This window comes from Mauremys reevesii, linkage group 19, assembly GCF_016161935.1.
Source record: "Mauremys reevesii isolate NIE-2019 linkage group 19, ASM1616193v1, whole genome shotgun sequence".
NCBI classification, from domain to species: Eukaryota; Metazoa; Chordata; order Testudines; family Geoemydidae; genus Mauremys; species Mauremys reevesii.
This window is the reverse complement of record NC_052641.1, coordinates 14,751,498-14,776,373: the sequence shown is the minus strand read 5'-3', so window position 1 is coordinate 14,776,373 and position 24,876 is coordinate 14,751,498. Positions and strand designations below refer to the sequence as shown.

The 24,876-nt window shown below is 50.6% G+C and overlaps 1 protein-coding gene across 8 annotated transcripts in view; it reads right to left on the bottom strand.

Moving 5' to 3' along the window:
* Nucleotides 1-5,268: 5,268 nt before the first annotated feature.
* The window catches only part of USP20 (ubiquitin specific peptidase 20), a 36,811-nt gene continuing 17,203 nt past the window's right edge, over nt 5,269-24,876 (bottom strand). For 7 of the 8 annotated variants that reach the window (XM_039506131.1, XM_039506140.1, XM_039506132.1 and 4 more), the window contains 16 exons: nt 24,295-24,373; nt 22,368-22,803; nt 20,110-20,247; nt 18,773-18,912; nt 17,992-18,164; nt 17,166-17,260; nt 15,832-15,865; nt 15,359-15,404; nt 14,943-15,123; nt 13,819-13,945; nt 13,548-13,717; nt 12,764-12,845; nt 12,108-12,216; nt 11,627-11,729; nt 9,366-9,437; nt 5,269-7,609 (listed from right to left, as the gene is read on the bottom strand). In XM_039506131.1, the coding sequence (XP_039362065.1) occupies nt 7,449-7,609; nt 9,366-9,437; nt 11,627-11,729; nt 12,108-12,216; nt 12,764-12,845; nt 13,548-13,717; nt 13,819-13,945; nt 14,943-15,123; nt 15,359-15,404; nt 15,832-15,865; nt 17,166-17,260; nt 17,992-18,164; nt 18,773-18,912; nt 20,110-20,247; nt 22,368-22,803; nt 24,295-24,373 (2,146 nt within the window). In that variant the 3' untranslated portion in view covers nt 5,269-7,448. The remainder of the gene's footprint in view (nt 7,610-9,365; nt 9,438-11,626; nt 11,730-12,107; nt 12,217-12,763; nt 12,846-13,547; nt 13,718-13,818; nt 13,946-14,942; nt 15,124-15,358; nt 15,405-15,831; nt 15,866-17,165; nt 17,261-17,991; nt 18,165-18,772; nt 18,913-20,109; nt 20,248-22,367; nt 22,804-24,294; nt 24,374-24,876) is intronic. The other variant, XM_039506139.1, reaches the window with a different exon arrangement.

Here is a 24,876-nt window from a genome sequence, read left to right as displayed (position 1 = left end):
CATGCTATTTACTTTAACCCTCTTAATCATGTAGGGGATGCAAGCAAAACTGTCCTAATTGTTTCACAAAGAAAGGGTCCGTACCCTGGCCACTCACTGCTGCTACCATTGGCAGGTCTATTATATCTGCAGTGACACATTTGCCATTACCACCTACACCTGCAGATGGGAACTCCACTTTGCGTTACTTCTAGATGTAGCCAAATATAAATCACAAGCTTGGAACTCTGCCCATTTCTTCTTCCTCCGCATTCTCAGTGAATTGCTGGATGCTTTCTAATTTTTATATTCAACTGCAACATGTCTTGGCAAATGAGTAGAAACAAATCTGTTTGAGTGCAATGTTTGTGTCTAGTTGCTGTAATCCGTGGGATGGTGAAGGAACACTTTTACTCTCGGTACTTGAATTTTTACATCACATTGGGGGCTTTAGGCACCTTTTGGCAGTAATTGTGTTGATATAAGGAAGAACATTGCCTAGGATGAAGATGGCTTAAATGTTTTCTCTCCAGTGGGTCAGTTTGAGAAGCTGATACTTTGTCAAACTTTTACCTTTTGGGCTGGAATTTGTACAGCTGTCAGTCTTAGAATGGGGCTTTGGGGAAACTCGCGCAGAAGCCGTTCAGTCATTTGAGAAGAGGAAAACTGCAGTTATGGTGGTTGAAAAAGTGTTCGTTTATAAGTGTCTGGTGCTGGGAACTTGAAATTTGACAGGGACGGATGTTTAAAGGCATGAGGTGTTGCTGCACTGAGCGTTGCAATACCTACCTGATTTGGGAGCCTAAATCTTTTTCAAAATTTCAACTCCTAAAGCAGTTAGGCACGGCAATGCCCGAACACCTTTAAAAATCTGGCCCATAGTCACTGAGGCACAGCTGTGCCTTTTAGTGGCCAAACAAAAAGGCGGGTTGATTTAGCTGCTTTGAAGGTTTGAAAAAGGTACTTTGCACATGAACACTAGTTTATATACACACCAGAACTAAATTTGTCACTGCACTGCTGCCATAACCCGTGCCTGTGTAATTGTATGGACAGTTCCACTGAGTGGAGGATCTTTCAGCGCTGAATTGGCACATGTGGGAAAGAAGGGGGAGTGGAACAAGTTTTATTATGCAAGTATTCACGGGATAGAAACTGGCTGAGTGGAAGCAAGCGGGGATCCAAGGAAATCCCATCTCAGGCCAGCTGCCCTGCCTCTGTGTGTACGGTACGCCCTGTGGGCTAATGCTGGCATTCTGCTACAATCCGTCACAGGGGAGAATTGTGATCATTTTCCCTTTAAAAAACAAACAAGAAAATTCTGTCAAACTATTAAGTGACTCAGATCTGGATATTTCTACACTGCCTGTGCATCTTTAACTCCGCCCATGTGTGCAGATACATTGCTGTGCACCCTTCATTTACACAAGCAGAGCATATTTTTTCCCATAAAAGCCCTACCTCATTCCACACCCAGGTTGGATGGTAAATAAAGCTGGGTCCAGAAAGGTGCTGCCTTATTCTCTTTAGAATTTGAATGGGGTATAATGGATGAGATGGAGGTGAGGCATTAAGTGGCAGGAGTCCACAGGGCCCTGCCTCACTGAATTCAGATAAGACAAGGGAGGTCAATACATGAGGATAAAAACAACAACCAGCTGCTACTCTAACAGCACATTCATCAGTCATACTGAATATGGAATGGGGGGCCTGTGATCACATGAAGATGGTATTGTAATGGATACACATAAGGGGCAGAGTTAAGGGTGCATAAGCACCAACCAGCTCTAGATTTACAAGCCTTGCATTTTAATGTCTTTTGTACGGAATGAGCTAGTGAAAATGGCAATAGTGTGTTCAAGGTAGGACCACACCTTCCTCTAACTTTTTAAAGATGAGCTCAGCTGCCGGTAACTAGAACATGATATTCTAGCATCTGGACTGCTGCTTCCCCCTTCTGCAAGTAGTTTCTCTATCACTGCTTCAGAGAAACAGCCTTGAACTTAAGGCGTTAACCCCGGTTACTGTACAAAACACAGGGCAGTGCATGCTGTGTCTCTGTAGGGGGAATGTAAGAGCAGGGATGACTAGCCCCTGAATAGAGAGAAGAAATCTCCCCCGACATGTTTATGCCTGATGTAAAGCAGCCGTATTTCTGGCAATTGTGAATGCTGCCATCTGCTGGTGAATTAAAGGTTGGGCTATACAAGCCACTCCAGTTGACTTTGAAACACGCTAGTGGCCTTTCAGCTGTAGCCTGATCAAGCTGTCTATGTTAAGATTTTCCTTGGCTTGAGGATGCCAGCCTGAACCATCTTTTGCTCCTGTTTCCTCTCTTCATAACTTGAATCTGCTACTGCTCACTGCATCATTCACCACAAAACTGAGTAGCTCCTTGCAGGCTTTCCTTCACCACCACCACTCTCCCCTGTGCACTGAAATCAACCTCCTCCAGGAGCCATGGAGCTTTGCTATTCCATAGCTCATGTGCAGAGCGAGGCTGAGTAGCAAACAGAGGAGGGAGTAACAGCATCTGCCCAAAGCAGCCAGCTGTTGACTTATTAAGAGTCCGGATCTTTAGAAGTTCGGTTGTTTGTTTGTCAGCAGCAACAAGGAGCCCTGGCCAACCAGAGGTCAGCGATATTTATCATCATCCAGTAGACAGGGTCAGGTGCTGTCGACAAGAGACCATAAAATCACAGAGGCTGTCGTTACAGCCAGGAATGGGGAAGGCAGCAGGAAGGAATGGTTAGAGCTCCACCTTTGTGCTCCCTTATTTGAAAGGGAGTGGGGGGTGCAGCTGCTAATGACGGGCTAAAAATGGCCTCTGGAAAGCCTTGCCACCTAGCAGCAGAGAGGATGGGTTTGTTACCCTCACGCAGGTAAGAGCCAGGAAGGAAGAATCACATCAACTGACTGGAAGGGCTGTTAATCCATACAATAAATGACCAGAGGTGTCTCTTTAACCTCACCTTGCGCAGGCAGCACTGAATCAGATAGCAAGAGGGGGAACTGGCCAGGAGAAAAGTCAGAGGTGGTTTGGATCAAACTGACAAACAGTCTCTCACTGAAGAACGGCTCCCAAGCCAGGTAGCAGTGACACCTTTGACCCAATCATTTTTCAGATACCTGCTAAGAGAATATCAGAACGTTGATCACACACCACTTCTAAAGTCAAGCGTGGATGCACAATGTGGCTTTGAGTTTTATGATGAGTAGGAAGTGTTTAGTACCCTAAGGGTTTGCTTGTGCAACAATAGAGATGTTTGTCTAGACACGAGACAATCTAATCACAAGAAAGGGAAATACATGCCGATTACATCTTGTAGAATGTCACAAACCGTCTAGTAATGTTAGCAACTACAGAACAAAGTTCATTTTCTGGTTATGAGTTTTGGGAGGGTGGCTGAGAGCTGGAGGACTAAAAGCTGTGGCTTTTTCCCTTACCAACTACACACTAGATCCAGTTATTAGGACACTTCTGGCTCAAGCAAGTTCAGCAGTTTTACTTTTGATTAGTGCTACTGTAAGTGAAAAGAACATGTTTGAGCCATTCAAGTTTACTGCTCTGAAGAGCCAGGCCCAGGCTGGTGGTAGCACGATGCTTATTGTAGACCTGATCCAGGCAGCTGCGCCGCACCATGCTGCCAGCAGAGAGCTGCTCAAACGCGTGGGAAGGACGATCATCCCAGGGTACAGCCCTCCAGTCTCACCCAGCAGTAATTATGCAACCCCCATATCTACCATCAGCAGGAGGGACGAGGCCCAGCCTCCTCTTCAGGGTGCTGGATCCCCAGCTGCCATTATCAATTCCTTGGAGCCACTGGCAGCTGGAGACATTTAGAGCAGTTTTAGGCTCCTCTGAGTGATGCCAGGAAACGAGCCCCTGATTGAAGAGCACAAAGATGATAAGCCACCCTTGCAGTCCCTCTCCGCTGGAGCCCAGAATCCAGCTCTGAAGATACGACCCCGTTTTCTATAGGATGAGACTATTTGGTATTACGGGGGTGCACTTCACATTCAAATCTGCCAAAATTAACTCCTAGTGCATTGATCTGTGTGTCACATTTACAGCCCAGGAGTGGCCAGGACTCCACTGTTTGTTTCAAGTAGCTACAGTTTTATGCCTACTTCAACTGCAGAAGCGTTTTCCTCCTAAATATTTCAGGCTGTGAAACGCTCCCTTCTCTCACCCGTAAAGCAATATCTGCAGCTTCAGAACGCTGCTGCTGGGACACTGACGCTTTACCCCGTACAGCCTCATGTAATGATCTTTCCAGCACTAGCACTATCTTAGTTCAATGCCTTCCTCTAAGGAGCAGTCTGGATTTTGTTTGGAGCTGTCTCTGATACGCTGTGGCCATACCAAGCAGAGCACAGTTGAAAACACACTTTTCACATTGGCAAGGCAGCTGTACAGTGTTTTCAGTCTCAGGCTCTAAATCACCCGCTCTAAGGGGTCAATCGCCACCACTTTACCCACAGCGTGTTCCATCCAGAAAATACCCGCCCCAGTGCTGTAGGATTACACCTTTCAATTTCAACATGAATTCCATAGTGCTCAAGGAGACACAGCCCCACTCCATATTGGATGTGGCACATGGGGAGGATGAGCGTTAGATCATTTTTTGGAGAAATGCTGTTATTTCTACAAGGAGCAATGCTTGGCCTGCTGTGCAGTCCTGGGATCACTCTCTCTAGCTTTATACCCACGCGGCTGGGAACGTTTTAGAACCCAGTGCCCTTACATTGTGCTGCTCAGCCACAGCTCTCCAAGCACTTCACTGTGGTAGGTTAGCAACACAAACTCTGTCCCTAGCTACAAAATGGGAATCGACTCCCCGGGTGCTGCTACTTTCTGCCAGGGCTCCCTTAGCAATCCTGGACATGAACAGTGAACGCACTGTCCTGCCATTGGGACAGCAGAGATCTAGCTAACGAGACCGTCCAAGAAAGAAGCCAGGAGTGGAGAATGTGTCCTGATCTATTGTAGTGCACTGGTGCATGAAAGCGCGATCATTAAAACACAGAGCCTTTCTAAGCAGTTCCAAGTTAGGCTGAAAGACACAAGTGCCCTTGCTCGAATAAGTACCACTAAGGAGCATTATTGTAGACGACAGAATCCAAGTGCTATCACGATTCAGTGGGTCACTGCTAAAGCCAGCTGCTGTTTAGAAGGGTTTGCCAAGGCTGGGGCTGTTGGCAGCAGGAAACTTAGACTCTCCCCACCACCATCAGCTGTGTACAACTTCGGCCTCACGCCCGCACAAGCAGCAGTCATGCAACTTGTTGAATGCAGGTGTATTTATTGTAACAGTCTCAGCACAAAGTGTAACACTTGAGCAGGGGAGTGTAGTTACAATCTGTACAGCATCCTCGAGACAACACAGACAAGACACAACATGCAGCCCTAGAGGCTCCACAAGAGATTCAATGCTGGCTGCAGCAGCTAACAAAAAACAGCTTAAAACACTGAGAAATCCAACAGCGGCTCATTCTCTGACACACCCCCACCCCCGGCTGGGTACAGACAAGGATCCAGGTAACCAAGACAGTAAAAGAAACACCTTGAACCATTTGCAGGAATTTTTTTGTTTTAAACAAGAACTTGCTGTTTGCAGCAAACTTTTGGTCTAAAAAAGTGTGAAGGCCTCATTTCAGAAACTCCCTCCCCCCAACCTACTTTCACTTCCCTGCGGTGAGACAAACAGCAGCCCCCTTCCACCCTTGTTCTAGGAGCGTGTGGGCTTCCCCTGAGGCCACAGTCACACGCTGGAGTCAGGCTGATGCAGTGCATTCATTCCATTCCCACCACCAGCGCCACGGCGTGGCTCTCCTCTGAGACGGCCTGCGAGGCTGGTCCAGGCACGCACTCGAGCTGGCCAGATAAGCCACGCCAGCCTCGCTCTGCTCTGCACTCGCTGCGTCTCACCCGAGGGCTTGCAGAGCCCTTCCCAGAGCCCGGCTGGATTTTGCAGCCATCTCACTGATTTACAGTGGGGCCAACAGCTAAATCCAATCGCTGGTTTTGAAAAGGAGCTTAGACGTGAAAAATGGTGTTTGCCATTCTCCGTTCATCCCGCCCCTCCATCCCATCCCATTGCTTGGCGGTTGGGGTGCAAGGGATTCCCATTCATTCAATGAGCCGCTGTACACACCAAACACTATCTGCCCTGAAAAGCTAGAGCAAGCTCAGCACTGCATTGCACGTGGGAGTATGGAGGCTCATTTGCAGGCAGCTTGTTTTCCACCCCCACAGCTGGAACTGCTCAGCCAGGCGCCTTCCCCAGCAGGACGGGAGAAGATTTAGAGTAAGTCAAAAGATGGACATTTCAGCACAGGTGGGTTAACACCTGGCTTCTTGCAAGTGAATGGCTCGGCTCAGATTCTCCCCCACTCCTAATGGGCCCTTCCCCTCTCCTCAGGCCCATGGGTGAGGGCTGGGCAGTGGTGTTTGGAGAGCAGAATATGGAGATGTTCCATTCAGGGACTATGAAACGGAGGTGGGGGAACATCATCTCAGCCAAACCAAGACCCATGGCACCTGCTGCATTGCCTCTGTCCAGCCTCAGCAACTCGAATGGAGTCTGACAGTTTAACACTCGTAACAGAGCCCTGCATGCCTGGTACTTGTCCACAGCTACAAGGCTACCAGGAAGTAGCACAAATGGAAATGGCACAATGGGGAGTGAGTGTGAAGCTGCTGCCAGTCTTCCCGCTTTGTTCACCAAGAACACGTGGAGCAGATGTAGGCAGCGCTGGGCCACAGACACGTCTGACAGTGGAAGAGAAATGGTCTCTCTGCTGTAAGTGGGGCTGCAAGAACTAGAACAAGAGCAAAACGTGGAGGACTCGTCGTCACCTGTGCACCAGTAGAACAAAACAAAGGCTACAAACCCTTGTGGCTTTAACCAGCTTCAAACAAATAGGGTTTCTCTAGTCACAACGTTACTCACTGTGAACAAAACAATGTCTCTTCTTTATACATTTGCCTTCCAAAAAAAGTGCTCAGAACTGCTCCTGAGGAGCAATGGGTGACGTTGGGGCCAAGCGCCACCTGCAAAGGAGCAGAGATTCAACTCACCGAAGGCAGCCTTGGGCTACTCTCGAGAGCAGCCAAAGCAGGGGGAGGTTCAGGCCAAACTTCTTCCACTTAAGTTTTGTTTGGAGACAGTCTCCCCACCACAGTCTTAGGCCTGGAGGCTGTGCAGGAGCTGGGTTATGGTGAGGTTCTTCTGACCAGCAGCATCCTGATAGCCAAGCCTAGAGTCTGCATGAGGTTTTACATTGTTATACAAGGATGACGGAGCAAGCTTACACCCTGGGGGCACCTCCACCCCCAGAAGGAAAATCTCCTCTCTATTTCTCTGAGGTGGACTATGTCCCTTGTTCTTCAGTCCAACGATCCCCCGCTTTTCCAGACACGCAGGGCTGCCATGGCATACCTCCACCACTTAGTCCAGCGCGGCTCACGCAGCCCGCGTCTCAGCCTCTATCTTCTGTTCCCCATGCAGACTCTCCAGTTCCTGCACCTGCGCGACGTTCTGGCGTACAGGGATCTCCGGTCCTCCTCCATACAGCGTGTTCAAGTAAATCCACGTCTCCTCGGAAATCTGCCCATAATCAGCTCCTGAAAAGCACAGCAGCAACAACAACAAAATGCAGCTGAGTCTCGGTTTACCGCTCAAGCTGTGCTGGGTTGGGAAAGATTGTTGCTGTGGGGAGCTATGCTAGAAAGGGAATCTTCCCCCTTGCTCAGATAGTGAGGAACGGTGAGGCAGCTGAAAATGTGACTTTAAAAACTCCTTCAGTGAGTGAGAGAGGAGGTGTACTTGCCAATACACTAAGCCAGGGTGAAACCCCGTGGTCTGAATGGCTGGGCAGTGCACACGCAGCGCCAGGCAAGGAACGCTCGCAGTAAGGTTCACTATGGACGGACAGACATAAACCCTTGCGTCTTGTAGCTGATATTATATCCTTCTGCTCCCAGGGCACTGGTGTGGAGTGCCACCTGCTGGTGAAGGCAGAGGGAGCCAGTGCCAGCTCACCTGACACAACTTAGCCATCAAACCCTGCAGGGCTCCATGAAGTTGCCACATTTTTTGCTTCCCATGAGGAAGTGAAAAGCAGTGCAGGGCACGCCTCAGCACTTCACCCTAAAGCACTGCCCACCCGTGACTGGGTTCACACTGAATCCATGTCCTTCACCGAAGAGGACCATGTTACCAGCCCAGCTTTCTCATGTGCAACCAGGAAGAGAGATGCCTGCAGGGGCACAGCACATGGTAACCAAAGACACTCTGACCACCGCAGCTCTCGCGGTTCCTAGACAGTAGGACCATGCACCCGAAGCAGTTTGTTCAAGTATTCTCAGGCTACGCTTTCTTCCTTGGGAGCTTTTAGACTGTCTTTCAGCCCAGTGATCATATTACGTATCGAGCATTGTCTGTCTGCACAGTGCTAATGGCTAGGTCCCGGCCCCAATGGGCAATCAGTCTGAAACGACACACAGTCAGACCCACTCAGGCCCCTCTGATGCACAGGAGGAAGGCCCCACCCTCAGTGCAGAGTGATTGTAAGCTGCATTTGAGGAAAAGTGCAGTCAGAGGAAGTGAATGGAGTGAGTGAGGTTTGGCTGGCCAGGGAAGGAAGGGAGTTCCAAGCACACGGGTCAGTGTGGAAGGAGACAGGGAGATGAGGCAGGGATCTAACAAGGGCATTGAGTGAAGGTATGTAGGCCCCAGGAGTGAGAGCAGTGATGGAAGATGTGCAGGGCCTCTAAGCTTGGAGGTGATGCAGAAGATGAGGGGAGTCTGTGCAGGGAATCAGAGGGGCAGGTGACACAGTCACAGTAGCAAGAGGGAAAGAGGATTTTAGCTGCAATGTGTTTTACATACTAGGGAGCCAGACAAAACATGCAGACAGAGGTGGCGGCAATGGTGGCGGCATGAGATGATCAAGGTTTGAACAAAGCTTTTAACACCTAAGATGGAGAAAAGCAACTGGATTTTGCAAGAACCTGGCCCATGGCAGGGAAGCTGGGAATGGAAAGTGATGAGGAAGATGAGAGAAGCTGCATGCCTAGATACGAGGGAGGATGGTGGAGGCGGCTAGGGGGACAGAGAGGAAAGAGGGAGTCTGAAAAGCCCATGGGAGATACAGAAGGAGATGGCAGAGGCAAGCCCAGGTAGAAAGGGAAAGGCAGATCTGGGAGTCAGCACAAGGGTATCAGCCAACGATCTTGCTTTGCGCTGAGCAGAGGCCGAGTGACAGTCAATGACGAATGGAAAAAGGATGTTTCCAGGCACCTTCCCCACAGGACCAACCCCGCCAAGGGACAACACCCCACACACAGAAGCCTGGGGTGGGGCAAGCATGAGCCTTACCCTGCTTCACCTGCACGTGTCCACCTCCTTTTGCGAGTGCAATCCTGCTGTTGTCAATTGGTCCAGGAGGCTCTGTAAGGAAGGATGGAAGGTAGATCAGGGAGCCAGTCTCCTGCTTCTCCCCCTCCACCTGCCCTCAGCTGCTAGACTGAGCAGCTGGAAACCCAGCTGGGGCTGGGGGAGGAGCGAGAAGAGGATTTTGCCCCAGCGATCACACTAAACAGCATAGCGAAGAGCTTTGGTTGTATATGATGAATATCAAATGCAAAGATACTCTGCAGTGGCTGATGCCGGCTGACGTCCAGGAGAGCAATTGTCCGAGAGCTCCAGAGATCTAAAACAGCAGGGAACGGACAACCAATCCATAGCCCTGAAACAAAGCTTCTCCTCAGCAGTCTGCTGCAGGAGGCACTAGCCACAGAACAAACTAGGAGACACCGAACCTCAAAGAACAGTAACATTCTGGCACCAGCCCAGGCAGCATCTCAATTGGCAGCAGGAGCCTGGACGCCTGAAAAGCAAGGAGAACTCAGGGCTGTTGGAAACGCGAGGTGAGCAGAGCAGCAGCTCCCTGGGACTAGGGCTGTCTGCGCTGGTGCACTCCAGATCCTCCCAAGACAGAGATGTGCCCTTGCACCGCAGGAGACAATGAATGAAGGGGGGCTGGTGGAGTGTCGCTACCTCGCATGGACTGAAATGGCGCCAGGTGCTGTAAAAAGCTGTTCTGGAGGGAGATCTGATGTACGGCAGTGCTGAACACAGCATGTGGCCAAGACTGCCAGGTTCCCCTCCTGAGGCTTATCTCACCCCTGCTCTCCCAGGCAGGCGGTCCACCAGAGCAGACACAATCGACTCCTGGATGGGAAGCCTTGCAGCGAGCCCGGGGCTGACTAAGGGGTGGCACTGCTCCATCTAGCTCTCGGAGGACTAGAGGAGGCCACTGCACCATGCAAATCTGGAGGGAGGCAGGTGGGCAGCATGGTCAGAATCGGGGACTGGGAGTCAGAACGGCTGGATTCTCTCCTACTCTACCACCGACTCATTGTGTTGCCTTGGACAACTCTTATCCTCCCTGTGCTTCTGTGTCCTTATCAAAAGGGGATCGGAACGTGCCCACTTCTGAGCCTCCGGTGAAAAGCCTCAAACGCAGAACAGTGTTCTAGAGCCGTGGAGTAACACAGGATTCCCCCAGACAGGCTGCGTTCCCTACTAGCCCCCAAAAGAGATTCAGTCTGGATTCCTCCAAAATATCACACTAGCCCTCGCAGCAAGTGACAGTGTGCAACCCCCCCATGGACTGGGGGGGTCTTAACGAGCTTCAGGAAGCCAGCTCCTCACTGGGTATTTCTACACTGCAACGTAAGCTCCAAGGTTCAAACCTCACCCCCTTCTCTCTACACACAACTTGCACTAACCCAGGCTCAGATACAGGTTCCCAGGACCCTACGGGGTGGAGGGTCTGAGCTTGAGTCAAGCTGGGACCTAGGGTTCAAGCCATGGTGCTCTGCAGTGTAGAAGCAGCCCCACTGGACTCATGCTCTGGGAGTCTATCAAAAATATTCCACAATCTCACACAGACTTTCTTTGTCCTCTGGATAGTGACGTTTTCCCACCCCACACTGCACCACAAACAGAGGGCGAGAGTGGCCGTCTTTTGGGAGGGCGCTAGGAAGTCTGGGATAGGAGTGGTTGGACTTGCGCCCGTATCATGCAGTGCAGGCACTGGAGCCCCAGGTTGGGACCCGGGATTCAACAATTCCTAACCTGGGGTTACAAATGAGTGTAGACGCTCAATCCCAAAGTTAAAAAAGCCAGGGTCTGCTAACTCGACTTGTACGAACCCTGGCTCCAGCTGCAGTGTAGACAGACCCACTCTGTTTTCCACTTCACTTTGCCACCCTAAGAAACCAGGCACAAGTGCTCAAATAACGTGGCATGTGGTACTTAAATGTGAGTTTGAGATGCCCTGGCCTATCCTTACCATCTCAATGGCTGGATTTTCATAGCGATTCGACCCACTCCCCTACCTTGACATTTTTTTCCCCTGTCAATTGCTCTTTTGTTGTACTCTCTGGGAAATAGCTTGAACGTGGCTAGGGGGAAGAGGCCATTCCCCCTTCTTTGCTAGCCTAGTTTTGGTTGGTGTCATTTACAGGCTAATTAGGTACATTGTTTATGTATTGTGTCTTCTGTAGGCAAAGAGGCTTAGGTACACGATACACCCCGCTTCTAACAGGTTCCAGAGTCTTCAGGCTCCTTACCATTATCCTTCCCCTTGACGAAAGCCTCCCACTCACGGAACCACTGCATGCTGATGCAGTAGATGACACTGGGCGACTCCTCTGCCTGGAATGCCTTGTTCAGCTGGAGGCCAAGGAACAGGAGAAGGGAAATATTCTGTCACTGTTGAGGTTTGCAATAGGGCTTTCCATCTTTCCATTACAGGTTGGAAAAACTTCATCACTCTTCAGGATTACTCAGCTGCAATTCCCCTCCCCACCCCCACCCCAGCAAGCCACCTGCTCAGCATGTGGAAGTCCTTAGATTGCTCTCAGACCACAGGCCCCCATGCAAAGCATCACCCTCGCCTCACTGAGGCATGTGCACCAGGGACCCCAGAGCTGAATCTACATGCCATGGTGCAGATCTTGTTCTGAGAGTTCTCTGCCACCCATCTGCGATGAAGCCTCCACTTCTGGCCTCAGCCCTCGGTTCCCTTCTCTAGCTCCTTCCCACACGCACCTTAATGAAGGTGTCAATCTCAATCCTCCTGCGTTTGGCCAGGGCTTCGATCTCCACCTGGCAGACCGAGCACACATACAGATGGTTCACAGCAGGGCCTCCCCGAAACCTGAGCCCAGGATGAGAAGGAAAAAGGAACTGAGAACTGGGTTGGCATGGAAGAGGTTAACTGCCCTGAGCCCTACAAGTAAATAGGGTGGATTCTTACACTGCTGTCCGTATCCAGAGGATGCAGAGGGGGCTATGGCTGGTTATTTTAATGAACACCATTGACTCCGCCCTACATGGTGTGGATCAAACCATTCCCACCTCTGTGATCCCTGGGATAATGGAGAATACAGCTCATCTGCTGTCTAGATTAGGGGCTCACACATTACCAGGCTCCATCTCTCCAGAGGGAAATTTCCCCTCAGGATTTGGGGCATAAGAATCACCCTGGAGATCAAGAAATAGTCTCACCACCTTACAGGCAGCATTGCAACAGCATATACAGTTGCTTAGGTGTCTTAGAGGGGAGCACCATGTCTGGCCAATGCCAGAGGCAGGACCCCACACTTTATGGATGTGGCCTGGCATGTCTACGTAGTTCTCAACCACGACAAAGCTTCAGTTGTTCCAAGGCACTGTGGGATGAGGAGTAAACCAGCTTTCCTCACCTGTTATACAGATACTCCCAGACAGTCTGGGGCAGTATCACCACCAGGTCATCAATGTAATGGTATTTATTGGGCGGGATCCCTGCAAACCAGAGCGAGAGGCAGTTCAATTGGGTACTGAACAAGGAGCAGCGTTTTCCCCGACAACCCAGGGGGACAAGAACTTGATGGTAGGTATCACTCATCTCGCCCATGGGGGAGGAGTCAGGCAAGTCCCGCTCTCGCACACTGGCTTTTGGAGAGTTCTTGGTTTGACCAGAGGGTTATAAATGCTCCCAGGGAGAAGGCCAGACTGAGCTTTTACCAGCCTATAAGGGTTCCTGCTATTAGCCCAACCCACCCCTCCCAAAATACACACTGAACGCCAGCCTTGCTGCTAACACAGCAGTAAATGGCAGTCGGTGCAGCTAAAGCACCAATAACCTGTTACACTCCCCCAGCTGCGTCTACCCCTTCTCTTCCATTCGGCAGCTGCCCAAGAGTTTACCTCCTCCACCCTATTAGCTTGCTAAATGCTTGTTTGAAAACAGCTGCTGAAGTGAAGGCGACTGTCTCCCAGCACAGCATATCCCTGCAGGCCCCTGATCTGCCACGTTCCTGAGTGTGCTGGACTATCTGCCGATGAGGCGGATTCTACTGCAATACACGTTATACTGGGAACACAGCTGGGGCTTTTATCCGGATGCGTCCGTGTGTCAGCCGGCACAAGGTGCAGCCGGAAACTTCCCGCTGCTGAGTGAACACTACAATTCCCAGTGCAGAACGCCCGGCCACTTCCCCTCACCTCCGTGTGCGCACAGGAACGTGTGGTTGGTAATGGGACCAGGCTCCGCAAAGGTGTTGAATTTGTTGAGCCACTCTCGAGAGATGTAGAACTGGAGCAAGGTGGGTTCCTTCATGGTGGCAAGGGACACGACCTTCTGCCGCTCCCGCACAGCCTCCTCGCTGCTCTTTCTTGAGGAGGAAAGGGAGAGACAGTGAAGCAAACCCCGGCATCTGAGCCCTTGATATGCTACCAGCACCGACCGACAGCTCCAGCCAGGAAACCCGCTCACCTGTAGAACAGGACATAGGCCTCCGCGTTCTGTACCACTGTCTCATGGACCTCAGTGACGTATTGATCGTCAAACTCATACCACTGGCCGTTGATCACGTTCTGGCAGTACGCGATGTAGTGCCCACCTGGAACGGAGGGAACGGAGCAGCACTGGGACTCACCATGCAGAAAGAGGAATCAGGCCTGGAATGATGTCAGCGGCCGAGCGGAGAGGACTCCTGGGCTGCTGGCCCAGCAAAGGGAAAAGTGGTGTATTGCAGAGATTTTAGTATGGCAGGCCTGCCGGCAGGGATGGATTCTGGCGCTGTGTCAGCTTGGAAGGGGGCTGCAGGTGCAGGCCCATTTCCATGTATTCAGTTCTGCCCTCCCTGACAGGCTTCCCCCTTGCTGAATGAGAGGAAACACTCCTAGGGCCTCATTGGGAAACCGGTCTGACCCCGCGCAGTGGTGGGGATCTGCGAAAGCTGAGCAATCTGCCACTCCAGCCTGAATCAGGTAGAGCCGGAGGAAGCCTAGCAGTGCAGGAGCGAGCCTTCTACTGCGTCTTGCTGCATGCACCCGAGTGAGGCTCGAGGCTGCCCTGGAAAGGGCGACTTCGTAGGCAACAGGAAAGGAGGAGGAGACTGCAGACAATGGGACCAGGCTGGGACAAGAAATCTGAGGAGGTTTAAAAGAGGATCCCAAAGTCTCACTGGAAAACCCTGTAGGAAAATGCAGCTTGGACAGCATCAAAGCCAACTCCACTACAAAACATGCTGGCATGTTACATGCAGCGCCTGAGGAGGAGAGTCAAAGTAAAAACCTAATGCCCTGCCACTGCCCAAAGACCAGCAGCAGGATACAGAGCTCAGAGCATCAGGCTGTTCTCAAGTATCAGAGGGGGAGCCGTGTTAGTCTGGATCTGTAAAAGCAGCAAAGAGTCTTGTGGCACCTTATAGACTAACAGACGTATTGGAGCATGAGCTTTTGTGTCATGCATCCGACGAAGCGGGTATTCACCCACGAACGCTCATGCTCCAATACGTCTGTTAGTCTATAAGGTGCCACAGGACTCTTTGAGGCTATTCTCAGACACACGTATCAGACCAATCTCATGCCCAGGCATTTCAGGGACAGACTTACTGCCTGCTGTGCCGTGATGGCAGATGACAGACAAGAGATCGTAGGTGGTGATCTGGGAGACACATTCCTTGGCCAGGAAGGGACGAAGGTCCAGTCCTTCCAGCGGGAAGGAGACATGGCTGTTGATTTTGAAGGAATACATGACCTCGTGCCGGAACCGTTTCAAGTGGATGCACAGGATCTAGGGCACCAGAGGATACCCAAATCAAATACAGTTCCCTCTCTGGACCCCCTGATCTTTACATGAATGTCCTCACACTATGGTCACTATAACCTGGCAGAGGTGTTGATGGCCCATCAATTGAAGGTCACTAGGCCCTAATAAAATAGGACTTTGCTATTTTCAATTCTCGGTTCAGCAACTCTTCCCTCCCTGCTCCCCAACTAACACGGAGAAACAAGCCTCCTCCACTCACCTCAGGTAACCGGAGAACTTTGCAGTATTTCACGCCATTCCGCAGTCTAAGAGAGAAAGAGTCAAGTCCCCCATGAGAACTAAGAACGGGGACCCCAGGCTAAGCTGGGCAGGTCACATTTGAACTCCGTGGCAAAGCTGGAATGGACTTCAGTGAGAGCAGCCTCCCACCATGTACCAGAGCATGGGCCACTGGCCTCACCCCTCCATTCTCCTCAGTATCCCCTAGATGCCCCTAATTCACTCCCCTCCTTCTTCCCTTTACCACAGCCCCCACTTTTCCTCCCACCAGCACCAAGGTCTCCAGTGGCCCCGAACCAGGGCTTTCAAGGTCACTTTCAAACCTAGAACTCAGCAGCTCCCAGTTTAGCAAGCCGGTAGCAGGGGGGACACTGGCCGAGGGCAGGAGAGGACAGTCGGTTTGGGCAGAGAGAGGTTAATGGAAAGAGCACAACATGGAGGATGCAAACTTACTTTTTACACCGCTCGCAGCTGTACATGTTGTCCCCTGGAGAGAGAAAAGAAAAGCGTCGCAACGTTACTGACAGCAGGAACCATGGGGCTGCAGCCCCCATGAGGAAACAAACTCTCCTCCCACGTGGGGAAGCTGGGTAAAGCGCCTGCCTAGCAGAGATAAAGCAGACCTGGGCAGGAGCCTCTCTGCCGCTCAACACAGGCATGGCCCAGACAGCAGACAGCCACCACCCAGGCAAAGCGCTGGTGTCTACTGAGGTGGAAGGGAACCCACTTTGCCCTCCCACCAGTGGTTCATGTGTGGCTGGAGCAGCCTCTTCTCCCCAGTTAAAGCAGGGATGGGAAGAAACATGCTCAAAACCCTCCTTTCCACTCCCCAGATTAACACAGGGCAAAATGTGTTCAGTCCCTCTGCTCTCCATCCCAGGATGATGGCACAGGAGACTGTCCTGCAGAGAGAACCACACAGCCTCCTTCTGCCCCCTCAGTGAGGGCTCCTGGGGAGGAACCTCCTACATGAACACAAAATGCAAACCTTGCACTCCTAGGCGTAAGGGTCGGACTGAGGTTACCCAGACTCCTCAGCTGGGCATGCAGAGTTGTGGGAGAGTCTCCTTGTAACATTTCTGCCCAGTGGAACTCATCCCCCACTTGCAACGCCCCCAGGGAACAACCTGTCGGGACCAGGACTCTGGGAAACATCTAAGGAGTCCACAGCCCAGGTTTAGTGGTGCTGCCTGCAGGAAGGGCAGACTGGGTCCAAAAGCACCAGCATACAGTGCAGTCCCTGCTTTGATCTCCCTGCTGCTGCAGCCAGCACATGGGTTGGCTCCATCTCTCTGTCTTACATAGAAGCCAAAGGCCCATTTATCCTCCCTGAATACAACAGACAGAGGAGCCAGGGCAAATGTTACAAATTCAGCCAACCAGACAATTTACCAGAAAACACCCTGCAAGCAATGCAGGAAACGAGCGGCTCAAACCCGCCCCCAAGCAAGCACAGCGGAGCCTGGCAACCCCAACTTGTTCCTCCTGCCCAGGAAAGTTGTTGCATAGCACTAACACTGGGCTACGGACTCACTGCGCACAAACGGGAAAGACAATCGCGTCGGCTCTTTGCTGAGCCCACCACACCCTAGTTCCAAACGGCAAACCCTGCCCCGGAGTAGATGGCGAACGCTCATTCCTGCCCCCGAGGGAATGCAATTCCCAGCCAGACTCCCAGAAGCTTCCATTTGTTCCAGAAACGCATCAGGGAGGGTTCTCGACAGCTTCCCTCGGGGACGGACAGAAAAGACAAGATATTTGTCTTCGCCAGCGCTCCCCAAACTCACCTTTCAACTCATCGGCAGCAAAAAAGGCAGCAAGACAGTCCTCCAGTGTGACCACAGGACCCCAAAACCAACTGGGGATACAGGATACCACAAACCTGCGGAAGGGAGGGGTCATGCAAGAAAGAAATGTGAATGTCACTGGTGATCTATGCACTTTGGCGTCTAAAATTTCCCGGTGGCGTGCTGCTTTATGTGAATCAAGCCTGGAAGGGCAGCTCAGGAACAGCATCCCACAGCATTATGGGAAAGTGTTGGGTCTTTCTCAGAGCTGGGGCTGCTACTGGGACCTCCCACACCAGGAAGGGCCAAGGTGGTGGGTGAGTAGAGGATTTAACCGTCCGCTCTTGTAGAGTGGCAAGCAAAGGCAGGCACTGACAGGTCCCGGACAGAGGCTTCCACCAGAAGGAAGGCAGCCACAAAGGAACATTATTAAATGGCTGAAAGAACCAACTCAACTGGAAGGAAATACCCCAGTGAGGACTTGCAATGTCCTGCACCTTCAGCTTACAGGTGTTTTACTGTCAGGCCATTACTACTGCACACGGTTTATTTTTTAAACACAATTGAAAATATGTTTTGTTGGACTAAATGAGGAAGGAGCTTGGCACAGCTGTTCCTTGCTATGGATCTTACAGATACAGGTTCCTGGCTATGGATCTTAATTCTTTATTACACAATTATGTCCAATATTTGTCTGTCTCCTCCATTTCCCTTCTGTAAAGAACCAATCAGCTTGTTACACTTAAGGGTAGCTGCCTTCCAGTAACTGACGAGAGCAAAGCCAAGGAGGGAGAGAAACTGCAGAAGGGTGGCAAGGGAAACACACCTCCTGATGTACTCCATGATGAAGGCGATCCAGCCTTGCGAGGTGTAATTGTCCCCGCAGGCCCCTGTCTTAGCAGGCACATTTTGGTAAATGGCGGAATGCAGCTTGGCCAAGTCCTCCTTCCCAGGGATCGGCAGCGACAGATCCTGGAACGTCTCCACCGTTGTGGATACCTGAGGACACGCAAAAAAGTCTGGGCTTCTAGTGTACGCAAAGGAGCCGGTACTCGGCCCGGAACTTTTAGCATCACTTGGGCCCATCTACACTAGGAAACCAAAGTGTTGCTGACTGTAGTAGGCCATTTTCAGCACCACCACCAGGAAGAGTCTGGCCCAGCCCCAGCCAAGCTCTCTGAAGCAGCCCTGAAATGGTTTTGTCCTGTCTACACTAGGATTATTCCTCACTCGCAAACAGGGTAAAAGAAGTGCGGTCACTCCCACTCCTAATCGCCTACTGTTCCCTACAGCTATGGCCCCAAGTTCTCCACAGAGGCCCCCACAAGCCCTGTCCAGCTCCCTCCATTTCATTGGCTCCTCCACCTTATTCCCCCTTTGCTTTGGCCAGCTCCATCGTAGGACACGCACAATGGCTAAGCTAACTGAGCTACACAGGATCAAGATTCTGTATGGCACATAAACAATAACACAGACTATTCCTAGGCCGGTAGATTTCACACACATGCCATCATTTTAATAGGGCCCTCGCATCCCAGAACATTTGGGAACAGCTGTTTCCCAACGAGAGGTTTTTTTGAAGCAAACAGGCCCTGCTGTTTTATTACTTGATTAATGGCAGTAAGGAGACGCACTCTGTCGCAGGTGAGGCATTGCACCAGGCTGAGAATGGAGCCATCAAAGATGTCAGAAATAACACTGCGATAACGAAGCTCTTTCTTCTTCTTCCCGGAAGCCAGCACCTGGGCTGAAAAGACACACATACCCCCGATCACCTACAAGCTCTTACGTCGCTTCAGCAGAGTACTGCAGTCAAGCTAGGGGTACAGCACAAGACAAGTGTGTTTGTACCCGCTTCGACACAGACTGCATGAATCTCTTGGTGGTTCCGAACATAAGCTTACATTAAGAACATCCTTGTTTCAGGTGACAGCAGGAAGCCGGGTGTAACAATCTGCACCAATGCAATGCACCCGAATGCTGTTGGAGGTGCTGTCTGTGTCTCCATCCTCCTCTAACGCTAGTTTAGAAGGACACAATGGGGTTGTGTAGCGTTCTTGATGGCTTTAATCTCTGTAGCACTCTCTTCATCACTCACCGACTGTTTTTCCCCAAGGACAGTTTGTCTTTTTCCCTCCAGCCATCGCCCAGTTTTCCCCCATGCATTTCACACTGCGGCTTGCGTCACCGAATGTGGTGGTTTTGTTTAACAACAAAACCCCCACTTACACAGAGTGCTTTTTATCAGGCTAGAACGTCTGCGTGCCCACCCCCCGCCGGCTGAGGTCAGCACAGCTTGGCAAAGAACACTATTATTGAACGGCAGCAGGGCCGGGGTGGGGACACAAGCCGTTGTGTTTATGGGCTGTGGAAGGAGAGTGGGTTTGGTTTTGTGATTTCTTTGAGATGAAGCAACGGGGGCCCAATTTTGTAACCTCGCAACACTCCCACACTAGACTAATGCTTTTAACTTCAGTCCCGCAGGGAGACTAATTAATATGGCAACATCCCTTTAATAGTCAGGAGGCCTTGAACGGTAATGCTGCCCTGCAGTCCCTTGCCCACATATGCTATGAAGCGTAAGACTGAAGGCCAGTTCTGGACTCTCCCCTCAGTGCAGGGTAGCCCAGGAGTTCCTTACCGTGATTAGTAAGTTAGGCATTACGATACCGAGAAGAGAGCGCCAATGATGACCCCTTCTCATTGATTTCAGGCTGTATTTGGACAGCCAGGCATCTCTCTGCCCTAAACACAGCCACGCTGAGACTCATTATCATTCGTTTCCTAACACTGTTTTAGTAGAGAACATATTGAAGGACTGTCAGCCATGGGGTCATGATGGCTTCAGTACCTCCCTCTTCTCCTGCTCCCTCCCTCAAACGTGGCCCTTTGCCTCCACGGCCCCCTCAGCTTCCCGGCTGCAGTAGCTTCCCATCTATGCTACCTTTTTTCAGCACATAGGAGGGTCCCAGGCGCACAGGACTGGAGCGAGGGGGGCTGCTGGACAGTTTGGAGTGCATCTCCTGGTGAACCGGGCTGCAGGGGCGTGAGGAGCAGCGCACGTAGGCATCGTTGTCCGGCTCTGTGTGGGGAGAGAGACCACCAGTGAAACACCAAACATGCCAGCCCAGCCGGTCACCAATCAGTCCCGGTAGAATGCTGGTCTCTGAATCTTAGCACAACAAAGTCTTTCATGTTCAGGGAAGCTAGTTCCTAGCCCAGCCCCACCACTCTGAGGACTGGATACCTGAGGAATTCAATTGGATACCACAGGAGAGATGGCAACCGCTGTCAAACAGAACGGAAGGATGCAAGTCACCTCTAGGTCCGGTCCTGATCAACAAGTTTGTTCTCATAAACTGGATATTGACAAATGCTCCCAATGCCCAGGCCTAGAGCCTAGGTTTAATCCTCTGGGTTTCTTAGAAAACAAACCGCCCCACAGACATCTGCCGGCATTCCTGTCTCTGGAGCCCACAGGGCTGTAGGCTGCGTTATCACCTTTGAGGACAAACTTCTTGATCAGGACCGGACCTAGAGGTGACTTGCATCCTTTCGTTCTGACAGCTGTTGCCATCTCTCTTGTCAATGTTCATTGCCCAGCACTAACAAATACCTCTATTTCCCGGTGAAGGGGTGTGCTCCCCCCAGGTAATGAAAGGGTTCATCTCGGCCTAGAGGCCAATCAACCCACCTGGTCGCACCTGGAGGTGGGGCCGTGCCCAATTAAAGATGAGGCCCAGCTGCCAGAGGAACTAGGGGGCTTTTATAAACAGTCTGCTGCAGAAGGGGGCTGCAGGGAGAAGCTCTGCAGTCACTCTCTGGGACTAGCGAGCAGAGGGACTGGGAGAGTCAAGGAGGAATCCTAGGGAAAGAGTTGGCCCGGGCATCCTCTCCTGAGTAGAGAAGTCTAGCCGGAGGCCAGGAATTACACACAACAGCACTGGGGAAGGAGCAGGCTCTGGAGCTACGATAATAGGGCAGGATTTGGATTTCCATGGAGAGAGCCCTGGGAGATGCTCAGATGAGGAGCAGGGAGGGATGAAAGGTCAAGCCTGAGGAAGGCAGAAATGGATTTACATTTTGTACCTTTAATCAGGGATTTTGTTGGGGAATTCCCGGGGGAGCCCTGCAAATCCCAGCCCTGAGAGACAGGTGAACCTAGGGAGACTGCGGGAGAGGCCAGCTGACAGGCTACAGGAGGAGGAAATCAAGGGAGACAGCAGCAAGGAGTCTGATGGAGCAAACCTTGGCTGCTGGGCATAGAATCCCTGGGTGGAATTTAGTGTCAGGCAGGCCTGGGTTCCCCTACCAGCCACTGGGGAAGGGGACATGAGGCCCCTCAGAAGGGGACAGGAATGACTGAGAGCATTGGGAGGAGACCCTGGGCCCCAGAGCTGGGTCCAAAGGGCTTTTGTAGGGACACTGGACTATTTGTTGGACTCTCTGTTATCCCAGAAGGCGCAGGATTAAATATAACCTGGCCAGAGGGCTGAGTCACGAGAAGAGACAGACCACCGAGGGACAGGAGCGACGGCTGGCAGGGCGTGCTAGAGACAGAGCTGCTACTGCACACACCTAGCCATGAGGCGGGGCACCTATGGTGAGGTCCACTCTTCCACACACCCCTTATTACCTCCCTTCCTTTACCCCTCTCGGAACCAACTATTCCCAGGGTCAGTCTGTAGGATAATATGAGCTTTACATACTTATTCCACATTTTTCCTAAAGTAATTTTTAAAAGATGTGCAGGTCCAGGAGTTCCTTCAGACTGTGCTCTGTTCTCCCTGTTAGGGGTTACTGTGTCTTTTGGTTTCTTTTTGTATGTCTTGTGTTATTAGTAATAGTTGGTTTAGCATTAGCACATACAGTTCACTTCTTTAAAGTGCTGGTCTGGCATTATAAAACACGCCTTTCCCTCAACACAAGTTTTTTTTTAAATGATCACATTTGGCAGAGGCAGCTCAAACTAGTAGCCTATCCGGCATGTAAACCATGTTCATCACCACAGTATCTGGGCACACTGAAGTACTTCACTGCTGATTTCTACCATAGCAGTGCATGGGTAAATGAGGCAAGCTGGAGGAAGCAGGTCTCCTGTCTTAGAAGCAAAGACATTCTGAGATCAGGAGTGGGAATGTCTACACAGTGACTATGGCACTGGTTCTCTTATATGGTGTGACAGGGAAGCTATATTAGTACCTGGTGTCCTACATGGGCTGGCAGGGCAGTGGGGAGGTAGGGTTTCAGGAGAAGCTCTGCCATCAATTGGATTCATGGCGGTATCAACGTCTGCATCCTCATCAACTTGTTCCGAGTTGCTCCGCCGGTGGCTGTAGGTAAATTTCCTGTCTTTCAGCCTCTCTTTCTCAGAGATCCCTCTCCCGGCCTCATCGTGGATCAGCAACTCTGCCTCTGCTAGGGAGCCGCTCATGCCCCCTGTCCTGCCTTGTCCATCCATATCACCCCTGTCACTGCTCGAATCACAAGAGAGGAACTCATCCTCCGAGGGGCTACGGTCACCTTCCCGCTTGTCATCCGTGTCACTGGAGTCAGAGTCTCTTGCCTCAGCAACAACTGGTTCCTTTAGCTCTTCATGAAGCTGGTCCATCAGGCATCGCAGAAACTCTTGGGTGTCCTTAAAACCAAGAGCAATCCCACATTATCTACTGCCCATCTAGGGACAAAACACACCTACTCCAGTTTCCACTTAGTTCATCTGTTGCCCACAAAAGTTAGCCCCTAGGGGAATACAGGGAGTCCCACTCAGAGAACACATGGAGTTGGTGATATGCAGCAGATGGACAGGGATCCTGCCCATTTAACCAACTGCTCTAATGCCTGGGGATTAGAGTCCCAATTTGCAGCAGTTTCTGCTTTTTCTCAGGAGTTTAGGAAGGAATCAGGATGGTCAAACGGGGCTGCTGCTACGGAACTTAGACCGTTATCTTGTTTACTGGGATGTCAGCACTGGAAGAACGTGGGAAACCAGGAGAAAGACAATCAAGACAGTGGGCTGCAAAGAACAGTACAGTCTATGCTACAAAACCAATCTTCAAACTCCACTGCTGTCTTCACATGATAACCCATTCCCTTACAGCAAGCAGGAAAAGTACTTTATTGCCAGGGATTAGAACTAGAAATCAAAGACAAATCAGCCACTGCGCAAAGCCCCCTATGTGGCCCATGAGATGGTGGAGATTGCTCATAAGGGACCTCCCAGAGAACCACTTGGTGCCCTGACAGCTCTGGGTAGTGACATTTTGAAGACTTATGTGACATTATGGAAGATTCGGTTTAAAATATAATAAAACATCATCAGCTCTTCAGTTTTAACTTCTTATAGCTGGAATTCCAATCCAATGCCCTTTTGACCAAGGGCAAATATAGCAGCCCTGGTCTCTCTGTTTCAGCAACTGATATTTTTATCATCATCATCATCTCGGTTTTCATTTGCTACCAGTGCCATGGCTTAAACACGCTATTGTCTGATGTCCCCTCTTTCTGTTCACTTTCTAACCAACTACACATTGAGGGTGACATTTCATTCTAAAGAATGTGATTTGTTTTTTTGAACAGTGAAATACTTCCCTTCCCCACCCCACCCCCAAAAAAGACATGCTCTTTTAAAAGGACTCATTTAACTTGGGTGCCGAGAAGGATATGCATGTAATCAAGGTTGGTATTTGTAACCTTTTAGTGCAGGTGTAACCAGACTCTCATCTCTGATATAAGTAACAATAATACCACCTAGTTCTTCAATGGTATTTTTTATCAGATCTCAAAAGTGCTTGGCAAAGTCGGTCAGTATCATTATCCCCATTTTACAGGCAGGGAAACTGAGGTACAGAGACGGGCCGAGCCTTGCCCAAAGTCCCACAGCAGGCCCCTGGCAGACCCAGAAACAGAGCCTAGATCTCCTGAGTCCCAGTCAAGAGCTCTAGCCATTCTTTAATACAGATGCAATAAATAATGGGACAATCCCAGCACCCAGCCAGTTAATATGGGCCCTTTATTCTTACATGAGGTACTTTGTTAAGTGGGCTCCACTATAGTAGTAAGAATCCCATGATGTGGAAGAACCTAGGCATACGTCAAGAAAGGCTTGTGTGTTTGTTGGATGGCCCACCTGCTGTGCATAGCCCCGGAACATGGGGTTGACCAGTTTAATTCCATGAGACAAGCTGCTTGGAACCACATAGCTTGGGCTGTTTGAGAACAAAAACCATTAGTTCACATATCAAGTCTGGAGCTGAACGGTGTAGTAAGCACACAATACAGAGTGGTAGTCAGCTTTAAAGGAAAGGGGAAAAGAATAGTTATGTTGCTGCAAAGTCTGAACTTATCTGTTAACTAGAAATCGTAAGATGTGAGATGGTGCAGGTATCTACCAAGTATTTTAATCTCTTCTCCCTACTAGTGACAGACTGATCCCTACTGTACATTCACCAATGCTCTGTCACTTTTTTAAATGTCAAGCGATGGAACCATCCGTCGTTTCCGTTGCCAGAACGATTTGGTCTCCTTATTTATTTTGATTTCATAGACAAAGAGCAGTGCCCACCTCAAACAATCAGAACTCACAAGAGTTCTATTAAAATTACATTACACTGCTAAAAATTACTGCCGTGACTCCACAGCTTGTTCCAAATAGTCGTAGTCCATTCCAAACCCACAACTTCCTCATACGCTGTCTGTAGTGGTGTTGTAG